This window comes from Buteo buteo, chromosome 15, assembly GCF_964188355.1.
Source record: "Buteo buteo chromosome 15, bButBut1.hap1.1, whole genome shotgun sequence".
Classification (NCBI taxonomy): Eukaryota; Metazoa; Chordata; class Aves; order Accipitriformes; family Accipitridae; genus Buteo; species Buteo buteo.
In genome coordinates this window covers 21,466,203-21,479,191 of record NC_134185.1, presented here as the reverse complement: position 1 = coordinate 21,479,191, position 12,989 = coordinate 21,466,203, and the positions used below count along the sequence as shown (strand labels likewise).

Genomic DNA, 12,989 nt, shown 5'->3' with positions numbered 1-12,989 from the left:
TTACCCCGAATATCCCTATTAAACACAGCCTTATCAGAGACCGGTTTCTGCAGTCTGAAGCAGTCAGGAATTAACTCTGTCAATATTTAAAATTTCCAGCCAGGATCAGAGCCCAGACCCAAGGGGACGCGAGCAGGCGTGCGAGCCACAACGCAGGCGCCCGGCCGAGGGGCTGCCGGGGCAGCCGGGGGGGCTCAGGCTCCGGCTCTGCACCCACCGGTCCCCCCAAGGGCTCGCACCCCCAGGCTGCTGCAGCAGGAGGAGGGGGATGCCGAAACTCGCCTGTCTGGTGGGATGGAGGGGAAAGGCTGCACCGATGCTTGCCTAAGGGGTCGGGCTGGGGAAAGACCCCAGGTCTGGCGGGATCAGCTGCGCGCAGAGGGCAGGGAAAGCCAGCCTGGAGGGGGCAGGGAGCACCCCATCAGCATCACCCGGGACTGTCGGGACGGGAGGCTCACCAGCGCTTCCTCAGAGGGTGCCCTCAGCCAGCAAGGTGCACGGCCAGGATACAAACCCCTCCGGCAGCCTCTGGCTCTAATCCCCACCCACGGGATGAGGCTATGTCTCCCGCCTCATCCACAAGATGAAGCCGTCTATCCCCGACACGGCCTTCGGGGCAGGGCTGGCGGGACCGAGGCCTCCGGGGCGAGCCTCCGCTGGCACGGCACGGCTGCCTGCCCGGCCTGGAGAAGGTGCCAGCTTCACCCCGCCACCCCGTGAGTCAGGGTCCTAATGGAGACCTTGCTCCTCCTGCTACCTATTGAAAGCCAGCAAAGCCATTGATGGAGGCTCCATGAAACACGTTCGTAACGCTGCGCTAAGAAGGCAGCGGCGAGGCTGTTGCGCCCTGTCATTACCGATCCTGGTGAAGAGCCTTCACGCTGCCCTTTCCTACAGAAAGAAATCTCTGCAAAAAAAATCAATGTTGCTGTACTGCTTTTCTCAGATGTACTGTACTGTACCAAGCTTGGCACAGAGTCCTCAGGTGCAGGTGCTGGGCTTCTGCCAGAAAAAGTCAGCCTAAGCAGTGAAAATAAACAGTATGTTACGGGAAACACTGCAGTCTGCATATTTTTTTTTTCCCCTCACATAATCCATTGTCCGAACCCAATATGCTGCTCCTTACACTTAGTGCAACAGGAGATGCTTGCAGTGACTGGCATTGCAAAATAATAATTCACATGTCACAACATTAATCATAATACTCGTGACTGTAATAAGGGCTATACGAAGCCTGCAATACACTCTGTAATACTGCATTGCCCTCTCAACTGAAAAATGGAAGCACCTTTCCTGGGACTTACAGTACTGCTGCTAGCTCCTTTCCACTGAAGACATATAGAACTGGCGAAAAAAACACAAACAGGTAGAATGACATGCAAATCAGAGGTTACGCCCACTAGCCTTTTATATTTCTCCACTGGTGTTGTTAGAGACCCCATCAAAAAACTGGAAGAAAGGTTAGAAAGTTGTAGGAATAAACAAGAGAGCCAGTGTTGATCTTACCTTCATTTGTACTGTATCGAGCCTCTTAGTTGAATTATAGCCTTGGCTCAAAAACCAGAACATGTATTATTCGTTGTGTATTAATCTACATATCAAAATCACCCATGTTAGTGATTGCTTAAGATTTCACTGCAAGTTCCTCTGTATTTCTCACTGACCAGAATACCTGTGCAGCTCCCAATAAAGCAGAAGTACATTTCAGTGCATGCCTGAACTACAACAATTCTTAAACCCTTTCCCTCCCTCTGAGCTTACTTTACAACAGGTACTAAATGGTTAAGGTCATTACTGAGTCCAATTACGAACATGGGGAAAATACTTCCATTGCTTTTGGCATAAAGTAAGTGCAAAAAATTGCCTTTCTGCTTGACTAAAAGCCTGAAAAACAAACAACACACACAGCACACATTGTTCAAGAAGGAAGCGCAAACAAGCCTAAAAGCAGATTAACTTTATAGGTATCATGCAGGAGCAAAGCTTGCAGAACCTACTGTTCCCACCCCAGCACCCTGGGCAGTGGGTGCAGAAATGGCACGGCCACACAGCACCAGCTGGGATCCTGACCATTAACCTCCATGTCAGCACTGGGAAATCCAAACTTGCACCTCAGAAAATAAGCAGCTATAAAAAAAAAAAAAAAAAAAGGTACAATCCTGGTCTCTCCTGCAGCTCCAACAGGACCTCTGTCTCACACCAGCAGTAGCTCAGCAAACAGAGTGAGAGCAGAACACGTCCCATATGATGCAGAAGACTCTTGTAAATGCCTGGGTGTTAAACCTAGCCGCAGACAGCAAAAGAGAAATGCAATTATACTGCATGGACAATTTTAAATTATTAAATGTTTTAACTTACTCTGATTTAAACATAACAGCATCTAGAGAAAATTAAGTTTTTATGGTGCTTATGCTATATCAAGGATTGGCTACTATAAAGAGACAGGAAAAGATCTGAGATAGAAAGTGTAGACTGCACTATGCGAGATGTTTTTGGTTTCCTTCAAAGTGGTTCCCTGTTTAAAAACAGGCTTTGGTGTGAGCTTTTGAAACCTACTAACTATGCAAAACCTGCCATTACCTGTGCGTTGGTATTTCTCCAGCACTTGCAAACTCCTTGTGCATCTAACAGTCCGTGTCACCCCCAACAAATCCAATAACCAGGGCTAAGTCCTTTAATCAAAGCAAAAAATAACTGAGAAATTGCACTTTGGTGTTGCAGGAGACAACCTGGGAAAAGGTGTGAGGCTCAGAAAGAGATCCCAAGGGAGAGCCATCACACACAGAGCACAGGTACGACGCAGCTTTAAAAGCCCCCGTACCCAAACTCCTGCCTGCAAGCCTCTCTCCCCAGGCTCCAGTGAACGCTACCCACACTAGAAGCCAGCCTGGTGTAGCAGTCCCGTGGAGACACAATCCGCCATCACCAAATTAACAAGAGAAGGAACCAGGCAGGGCAGCAGAAAGTCCTGGCTGGCTGCCTCGCTCCCTGCAGTGGAAATATGTGACTAAAGGAAAGACGTAATGAAGCTACTACTAGCCCTAGTATTTAAGGCTTCGTTTTATTTAGCTTGCATACTAAGAGCTTTAAGACAAGGCCTTCACCCCCAAAGAGCACACACTCCTTATTTAAAGACTTATGCATCCTTTTCCACACAAAACGAAGCAGCTTTCAGCGAGCCAAAACCTGTGGGGAGATTTCAGTCACCAGAAGCAGTAGTAGGTGCCTTGATTCCTACTCAAGTCAGCAGAAATCAGGTGCCTAACCCATCTGTGCCTCTGAAATCCCCTCAGTAATAGCTTAATGCAACAAAAGGGAGAAGCAAACAGGTTTTGTCTATAGGGTGCTTCTCAAACAAAAAATACAAATCGCATGTGACAGGCTGCTGCGCAAGTCTGACTGTACGTGTCTACACGCAAGTGGAAGAGCTAATGGAGAAGTATGCCAACCTCAGAAGGGCGTATTGTTGCCAGTCATTTTTAATAAAGAAAAAAAAAAAAAAAGGCATCCTAGAGATCCTGTAGGCCCCGTTACACAAGACCCTTTGATTTGAGCAACGTGCAATTTGGAAGCAGCACAGGCCACTGCCTGCCCACGGCCGGGGACCCCACAGCTCAAACACCAGGGCTGGCCATGCCAGGCACAGCGCGCTAACAAGACTCCCATCCTACCATCCTAAAACCTAATGCCAGTCACCCCCAAACCTTCCTTTCTCTTTAAAGGCATTCAGCTTCACGTCCCAATGCATCTGTCTGCAACAGCATCGCATCTCTGCTGCTACAGCTGTGAAGCACGTACCTGCCAAGCAGGACGAAAGCCGTGCTTGGAGGAACACGTCCTTCAGAGGCGATGCTGCCTCAAGAGGGTCTCTTCTCCCACTGCCCAGGCCTGTCCCTGCACTGGCCCCCAGGATTTTTTGGAGATGCTTAGGTGGCTGTATGAGTGGGTAACCAGCCCTATGTAAAAATACCCTTGATTTTCTCCTGGTGTATCATTTTCCCCCCTTAGCAGTTCCCCCATCCAGAGAGCTGCCTGCCTACACACAGCTCCACCACCACGACGTGAGTGCAGGCTCACGTTGGGTGGCACCGGTCCAAACAGGGCTCCCACAGTCCTCTCCCCCCCCCCTTTTTTTTTTCTCCTTCCTGACAGATTTTGGCCAGATCAGCTCTCTGAACTGGCCTGCTGAACAGCAGAAGAATTGACATTGGTAGAGAAAGGGAGGACATAGGAAACAACAGGGGACGCAGGGAGAGGAGGGAGGATGCAGGACAACCAAAGACCTTCTTAGGGTCAGCTTACAAAGCCATGGAAAACGTGGCTCTCGAAAGCAGCCCTCTTCCCTGTGCCCTAACATGCAGCTAGCCTCTGTGAGCGTGGAAACATCCGCTGGGAAGTTACAGCCATGGCTTCAGATAAAATCAACCAAGCACCCCAAATTCACGGATTTTTTTAAAAGTTTTGGTTCAACTTTCGGAAGTAGAGAAAGAGCAAAATACAAAATTTAGATCCAAATCTTCCTGTGTAGGATGCCTGGACTAAGGTAGGGGGCCAGGTCAGGCACCTATTAATTAAAAATCTCACCTGGACCCTGCTAGCTTCCAAAAGGCTCTTCTGCTCACAACTTCATAGCACTGCAATTGAACCACCATTCCCCCCCCCCCATCCCTTACCTTCTGCAATTCTCATCTCCAGATGAATACTGGAGTTTGTAAATACACTGGCATTTTGATGTAGTTTTTTAGTTCATAAAAACATTCAAAGCGACACCAGTATTTGGCAATACTGGAGACACCATACACAGAGGGTTACATTCCCACACTGAGCATCTGGGGAGAAACATCCAGCGATGTGTTGGTGTGCTAATGTGAAATCAGTTCATAAGAGCCAGCACCTCCCTCAGCTGTTAGCATTTAAAAGAGGTTGAGGCTTTCAGAGGGACCCAAGACAATTAGATGCTCCAGACTCATTGAATTTCAATTAGATTTGTGCATTTACTTCCTTCAGGTTCTTCTAAAATCAAACCCATCACTCACACCTATAATCATACTTAAGTTTTGAAGCGCCTTCCCCCCCTTTGTGTGTATGCAAGTCTTTATTGGGGAAAATCTTTTGTGTAGATGATTAGCTTCAAATGTACTTAAGTATTTCTTGAAGTAAACACAACTTAAGCACATTTACATTTAAGCAGGTACCTGCCTGCTTTTCTGAAGAAAGATGAACTTAATTACATGTCTACCTATTTTTCTAAACAGGGGCCCTTCACACATCTAGTATTACTTTTTGCATGTTTGTTTGTTTTTTTTTTAAGCAAGAAGTTTATACAACTGTGTTATAAACAGAGTTTATAAACTCAGTTATTTTTAGATCCCTATAATACTCTCAGACTGGGATATGCTGAGTACAGAACATACTTATTTTGAATATATTAATTTTCATCTGAAGAACACCATTTACACATACCCAGTTTCACTACAAATTTAAGCAGTATATGATTAGCATTAATTGTTGGATATGCCATATTACTGTGTAATATGCTCATCTTCTAAAACCTTGAGTTGTAATCTTTAATAATCTGTCCCTAAACAGTGGTCTAAACTCAGATTGTCCACATATTTTGTCTTACCGTATTCGACTTGCTAGTAATCTTTCCAAAAGCTGCACTCAAGGGGCAGTAAAATGTAAAGATCCACGTTAAGATAGACGTATTTGGATTCATCTCATTAGAAACCAGCAGTGCTAACTTTCATATTCTAAGTAATTCTTAGATGAAAGACAGGCACTAAAGTACTTCCCAATGAAACATGGGGAAGTCTTTGACAGCACCTTATACAAGATTTAAAAAAAAAAAAAAAGCACAAGCACAGCAGACGTTGAATGACCACCCTCATATAGACCTGTATCTAACTTCTAGTCTGAGGAACTTTTACCTTGCATCTTTACAAGCATGGAGCTTGGCCAGAGCACTGTTGGGAGAAGCCAGGACGGGGGGTAAGGCAGGGACACCGGCTGAAGTCAGCTTGCCTGCTAACATGCTCCGTTAAAATTGCAGCTGCACCAGAGTGGAGGTTTTATGCAGAAAGTGAAGTGACTCTGCCCTTTTGCACATCTGTGACGCAATCCACTATTAAGCAAAATTAACTGATTATGTAGCAAACACGGCAAAATGAAGCATTGACTCCTCTGACAGTGCTATCTCCTTTTTAATGAGGCACAGAACAATCTGTTACCAGGAGTAGTGCTGCAGACAGCAGTAATGGTAATGGGTCCCAGCTCATCTATTTTTTTATAGTTGAGTATGTACCTCAGATGCCAGAGGTATCATACATTAACTGCTGGGCCTACAGGGGCACAATATCTGGCCATGTCACTGGATATTAACGAACTTGTACAAAGGACCTCCAACAGTTTAATACGTTTAATGACATCTATTCTAGTCATCCCAATCTGTTTCAGAGGCCTCCACCTTGCCTTATAAACACTCGGTCCAACCCATTCACACCTACATGGCTCATCTTCCCCCACTACCTTGAACTTTCCCTGCATCCAGTACGTTGCGCTGGCCATGCTTAACTTACCAGGCTTTTGTAAGCCAAGGAGCGGCTGAAGAACATTGCTAGGAAACCCTACAGGCAACTGCAGAATCAGCTAAACTGTGTACAAAATAGGTCACTTCTGCATTACCGAATGTACTTAGCGCAATTACAATCACAGAGAACAATTCTGAGCTGAAAAAAATACGGTAAGGAAGAGAGAAGAAGGGAAAGCCAGCAACAGCAAATGTGAAGACCTGTTCCTTCGCAAGAGAATGCCATCCACAGGTCACCCGGTCTGGAAAAAGAATAGGCTTTAAAATGGACATGGCTTTTATCACATAATTAAAGGCTGCAAGAGGACATATTTAGGTTTTCTAGTACTATGATGAATATTGGAAGCAAGAGCATAGAATAAAGCATTAAAAATCTGTAACAGCAGCCTCTATAAAGGAACCAGATGGGAACTGCTACCCTTGCAAAAACTGGGTGGGAAGCCCATCCTTCCCACGAACCCCACTGTCTTTCCACAAAGCCTCCTCATTGCTTGGAACTTCTCAGAAGAGCACATTGGAAAAGGGAAGAACGTGCTTTGCAGGGCTTTTAGCCTGTAAAATAGAGTAAGAAACAATTTTCAATTCCCAGTTCTTGAGGGGCCATGCGTCTCTGAAAGGTCTCTGGAATCTGCTCCCCAGTGACCTTCAACACCAACTCCTCTGCCTGGATATCCTGCTTAAAATTCACACCCAACTAACTTTAGTGAATGACTCTTGCTAAAGTGAGGCTTTTGCCTCAAGGAGCCAGAAAGTCTTGTATTAAACATATCCTGACATGTGAATGTCTTGCATTAACAAAGCAGGTTGGCACGGAACGTGAAGATGACAAGTGTGTTAGTGAGCATCCTTTCCTGCACAAAGCAGTCCACAGGCTGCACTTCCCCTTGCAGACAGAATCCCTTGCAATCCATTACAGGCCTGAGGGTTTCGTTACGTGAAAACACAAATGCAGCTTAACACCTTTAAAAGTAGTAAGGGCTCACCTTGGAAGCTGGGATTCAAACTGTTTTGAATGAGACAACCAAGCAAAGGTGTGCCATGATGAGTGCAACTCTTACTGTGTAGCATACAGACTGACAGGAAAGCATCACGAGGTATTGGGTATTTCATGTCAATCAAATTTTTTCATGTCAATTATCAAATTATTTCACATCAATCAAAATCACTCTCTGCTCTGTTCTTAAGACGCTCTCCAAACAGGCCATAAGCACTACTTAAAACAAGACGACACCTTTGTTTTCCTTGCAGCATGTTTTCTTGTGCAAGGTGTTTTCATCACCTAAACAAATGGGGTTTGTAAATGAAAAAATATGTGAAAGTAAAACTATTCTGATTTCTTGTTTGTTTTTAGTACTTCACTTGAGAAATACAGGTCTAAAGATTACATATACAGGATAGCATTGATGCAAATAGGGACTGTGACACCACACAAAACCATAACGAGACTAATTCTTCCATCTCCTCCTAATCCCTCTGAGAATGCAAGATATTTACTTTTATCATCACCATCATTCGACTTCCCAGCCCTGAACTGCCAGTTACAGTAGTACAGTATGTACTGTCCAGAGTTGCCGAGTCAAAGAAAAAAAAGCTCAAGTAATTAGAAAACAAACAAACAAAAATAGACTTTTCTTTCTCTCCCTCCACTCCTCCTCAAATAGAGCAACATCACAGACTGTGAATCACACTACGGCCATCATATGTCCGTATCAAAAGTCTTGTACTTGCTATTTCTTTTGCTGTGCCTGTAGACAAGAGAAAAAATGTTTCACTGAGAGTTAGTCATCATGAAGTACCTGCTGACTCAATCATTTATCTTTGTAACGCAGGGGATCTCAAGATGTAGATCGCTGTTTATGGACTGCAGATTTTTGGAGGAGGGAATATTAACTAGGGAGAAGTCATGTTGTATGTTTGATCCTAATATTTATTGGCTTAGGAGCAGCATGGGTTTGTATGACTTGTTCAGTTCTAAAATGTACCTGCCGACACTGAAAGTAATTTTATTTTTACAAGAAAACCAAGAAATATAATATACTATGTTATATACACACTCTTTCTCTCTTTGTGTCTCAGTTTGGACCATATATATTGCTAACACATAAACTGGACTCCTAAAGGCTTCTCTCAGACTGAAACTGAAAATTAACAATGTGCAAGCATCCCAAGCAGTAGGTGAACAACACTCACCATTTAAATAACACCAGAAAAACTAGAAGCAATTTACAGTAAGTTTTCAAAACCAGCATTTAATGCAGCCATAAAGCCTCTAAGCGACACGAGGATGCCTACTTCCAGGTAGAGATATGCTATGGCTGCGTTGAAAGGCATGGGCAGAATGGACAATGTACTTACTTCAGCCAACCGGTGCCAGTGTGTTTCTCTCTAAAGAAAGCAAATGGCTGAATAATCAACTGCAAATGACTTCTGGGTCACAGAAGGAGGCGGAGAGGTTGAAACCTTGAACTACTGCTGCTGATGTATAGTATCTTTATCTCCCTGCTGCCTATGGCGTGTAGTTGCTGGTTATCTCAAAGGATGAATGACCTGCCTGCAATGAATTATGCCTGCTTATCTTCCAGACAGGGTATACACTAAGTCATTAAGTCATCTAAGAGTATAACCCCAAGGGAATTACTAAATGAATGCGAAATCCTGTCCTGCTCTTAGCTGTTGTGTCAGACTTCGGCGCGCTTCTGGTGCAGGCATTGGGGGGGAGCGAGGAGGGGGGCTTGAACATCTCCCACCTGTTGGCGTGGCTACCTGTTTTCCACTATTGACTTTTTCTGCTTCTGACATCGCAAAGTTAGATGATGACAGAGTAATAACAGTAGCCATTTCCTTCAGAGGAAGGGAAAATGCAGCCCCCTCTGACCACCAAGATATCCAAACCACGAACGGACCAGCTGAGACAAGCAGCCAACGTGAGGCTAGCAGAGAGCTCACGGCTATCGTGTTTGTGTTGGGATATAATGGGTTTTGTCCAGATGAAAGGGTGCACTCCTTCTGAAGAGCAGTGCATTTTTTTTAATTAAAAGAAATTGATTTAGTGACAGGATTTACAATAGGGTATTTGACAAGCCCACTGACCTTCACACATACATACAAATGGTTGAGGCTTGATGCATTCAGAGAAGCGGATTCTCGCCTGAAACAATAAAACTGTTAAACATTGAGATCACTGACTCTTGCAGTAACTGTGGAACCCCCCCTAAGCAAAGTGTATCAAAGGAGGCTTAGAGTAAAGACTGATCTGCACAGCGAGCCTTTCCAGATAACACCTCATGAAGTCTGGGGGATAAAGAGCATCTTTAAATAGAGAGGGAAGAGCACGTCTGGCAAAGGGTCACCCATGCTTTATTACAGCCTGGCAAAGCTCTAGCTCACCATTTGCCGGGGTTGCTCTATTTACTGTCCCTACTCCCATTGCTCCTTGTACTAAGTTGGGCAGTAGTTAAGTATCTCAAGTATTCTCAGTACCCACAAAAGAAAGAAGCTCAGCAGCATCCTTAATGAGAAGGGATCACACTAGCACCTCCAGACAGCGCTAAACTGTTTGGCAACCAGCCTCTAAAGCTGTTTTCAAGGGGCTGTTGCTCAGGTTTGGTTTCAGTTTCCCATTATCTGCAGCCAGGGTAATGAGCACCCTCAGAGGTGTTTCCTTGGAAGTGGTGGTGCGGCAGCCTCCGCATTCCACCCCGGCGGAACAGCAACTGAACCTGAGCTTTACTGGGAATGAAAATAAGCAGGATCCTCCGAGAAAGAACAAGCCTGTCTGAATGGAAGTCTGTGCTTTTACAAAAGGGCAACAACAATCTCTAGCTTTCTGCCTGGCAATACCTACACCGTACATGCGGAAAAGACACTCAGCATCATTTCAGCATCCCCTCCTAAATTTAAAATGATAGAATAAAAAATAATAATGATTTTTTAAAAGCTTAGTTTTCTTCTTGACTTACAGCCTTTACTAAACGAACACCCCTCCCAGCCTGGTCACCCGGATAGGTTTCCCTGAATGTTACCAGATAAAAAATAAAACCTAATCCTTGCTTGAACGTTCCTGGGTCAGGGCCAGGATATTTATATCTTTCCAGGGCAAAACTCAAACTAGGCCTTGCGCTGTCGCTTGTGCCAAGAAAAGTCTTGCTAGGACGTGGAAAGAGGAAATTGCTCCTGTTTCCATGTGGACATCAGAAAACTTTGTCTGGAAACAGACGATGCCACACAGACGGTCAGAGAGCAACCAGATTTCCTTTAGAAAGCTCCACACACCACACTTCTCAAAACTTTTTGGAGGACAGTTCAGGCTTGTTCTTCTTCTGTGTGTGTTTTGTTTTGCTTTTTTTAATCAGGACCTTCTACATGAATAAAACCTCTTAAGTAATCCATGTATCTTTTTCAAACAGTACTTCACACCCAGAGACATACCGGGCACCTCCAGAAGCGTGATTTTCATCTTATCTTCCTATGCATAGTGGTTTATATAAGGACTTAGTTTTCGTTCTCTTATATAACACCTATTTTTTCACACTGTGCCTCCAGCCACTACCATAAATGAGGAGTTAAACTGCATGATGGTGAAAAGATTTCATTAATAGACTAGCTTCTAAGCTTGCGAGCAGTCTGCTAAAGGAAAAATAAAAGCAACAGATTTTCAGTTTCAGTAGACAAGGACAGCAAGGGCTCCCTTGTTAGCTTCTATTTATGGTCCCACAGCAGATGACCTGAATCTCCTCCATACTCATCCCCCTCTACAGAGCCTATAGCTTAGATTATTCACTTCTTAATGAAAACACCACCTGCCAGCTGGACAAGAGAATAATTACATTACACTTACATTAATAAAATACATACGAGTCCCGTTTGCTGTGCACAGAGCGGTGCTTTACATCTGGATCTGTGTACAGTAGAAAGACTCTCAGAAATGGGATTTTCCTTGCTGTACTTTGTGGTAATGAAGATCAAGATCTGATTCATGCAATTGCCTGATGCAAATCTACTTGATGTGGGAAAGGCAGCTCTTGGAGTAATAAACTGCCCTTCCTTATCATCTGAGCTCACTGGATTTTGTAGGCTAGGGTTCAACTATTGCATCCGCTGCCATTCCCACCTGAAACCCCAAGCAGAAGGAAGGAGACACCACCAGGAGCTACACAGAAGGACGGAGCTCTAATGGGAGTCAAATAGAGGCAGGGACCTTATCTGAACTTGATAAAAAAGCTTTGGATTTAATTTTAGGGGTGAGCAAAAGTTCAAGCCAATTAGCCCCCGTATCCGTAATATTATCCACAGCATCAACCAACAGCATGTCCTGCCTTGGCGTTGTGTCTCAGGGTGCATTTCCACCTCTCTGCTAAAAGCCTCATTATTCACGTTTCTGGGAACCAGGGGTAGAGAATTAGAAAACAAAATGCCTGAATGGGCGATGTAGCACATAACAGTTTCATCATTAAAAAGATGGCCACAGAATGAGTCACTTACTGTACAGCCACGGCTGCATCTGCATTGAACTGAGGAGTGCAGGGAATTGATTTCCCCTCCCCAGGAATGTCCTGAACCTTTACAGCTTTTATCCAGGAGGGCAGGAAGACCAGCAGGCACCTTCTGCTGGTTGAATCCATTGCTCTCTTCCCACAAGAGAGGCTACATCTTTAACAAAAAAGGCTGCGCTGTTGAAGTTTAACCTCCAGAAATTCTGTTAACATAGAAATTTCAGTGATACCATTTCTTTCTGGCTGCCCTACTACTCCGAACAGAAGCACTTTTCTGGGAATAGTGAGACTTTTCCAACCTATTCCTGCTTTCTTGGCTTTTGCTCCCTAGATGAAGCAGAACTGTAAAAGACCCTTTGGGGACTTATCAATCCGTGTTTGCAGACACTTGAGGAAACTACTGGTTGCTTTGACTGAAAACTTAAATTCTGCCATTCAGTTCAATGGTACTAGAAATGCATGATGTTTGCATCCCCTGGACTGCAGTTGTCCTTGCAGGGTGAAAGAACAGGAGCACAGCCTTCAGTTTACTGGTTTACTCACTCTGCTACTGGGAAAAACAGTAAAGTTTCTTCTTAGAAGAATATCATGACTTGGGGAAGTAAAGAAGATGGAAGAAGCCCAGTACTAACACTAAGCAACGCTGCAAAAGCCTTGCACACAAGCCATCCTGTCTTTCTGGCTGACGACTAAACACATATTTCCTTGAGGGAAGAAAACATCTCCATCACTTTGCCTGAGACCCGAACGTCAGTCCTAGCCAGACAGCAGTCCTAGTTTCACCAGGAGCCAGACTCCAGTCCTGGATGGTTTCCATCAGGATCCCATTAAGCCTGTGCATGTGCAGCTCTCAGAATTTGCAAGAGCCACGTGTGTATTCAAGAGCAGATTTGGATGTTGTGTTTGTT

General features: G+C 44.6%; 1 protein-coding gene across 5 annotated transcripts in view; it reads right to left on the bottom strand.

Annotated features, from left to right (window-relative positions):
- Positions 1–12,989, bottom strand: part of FOXO3 (forkhead box O3) — a 96,614-nt gene that overhangs the window by 39,596 nt on the left and 44,029 nt on the right. The window contains exon 1 of one of the 5 annotated variants that reach the window (XM_075046736.1): positions 1,507–1,527. The exons of the other annotated variants lie outside the window; for them this stretch is intronic. Within the exon in view, the coding sequence (XP_074902837.1) occupies positions 1,507–1,512 (6 nt within the window). The 5' untranslated portion in view covers positions 1,513–1,527. Of the gene's footprint in view, positions 1–1,506; positions 1,528–12,989 lie in introns of those variants that run through there. 5 annotated transcript variants of the gene reach the window in all.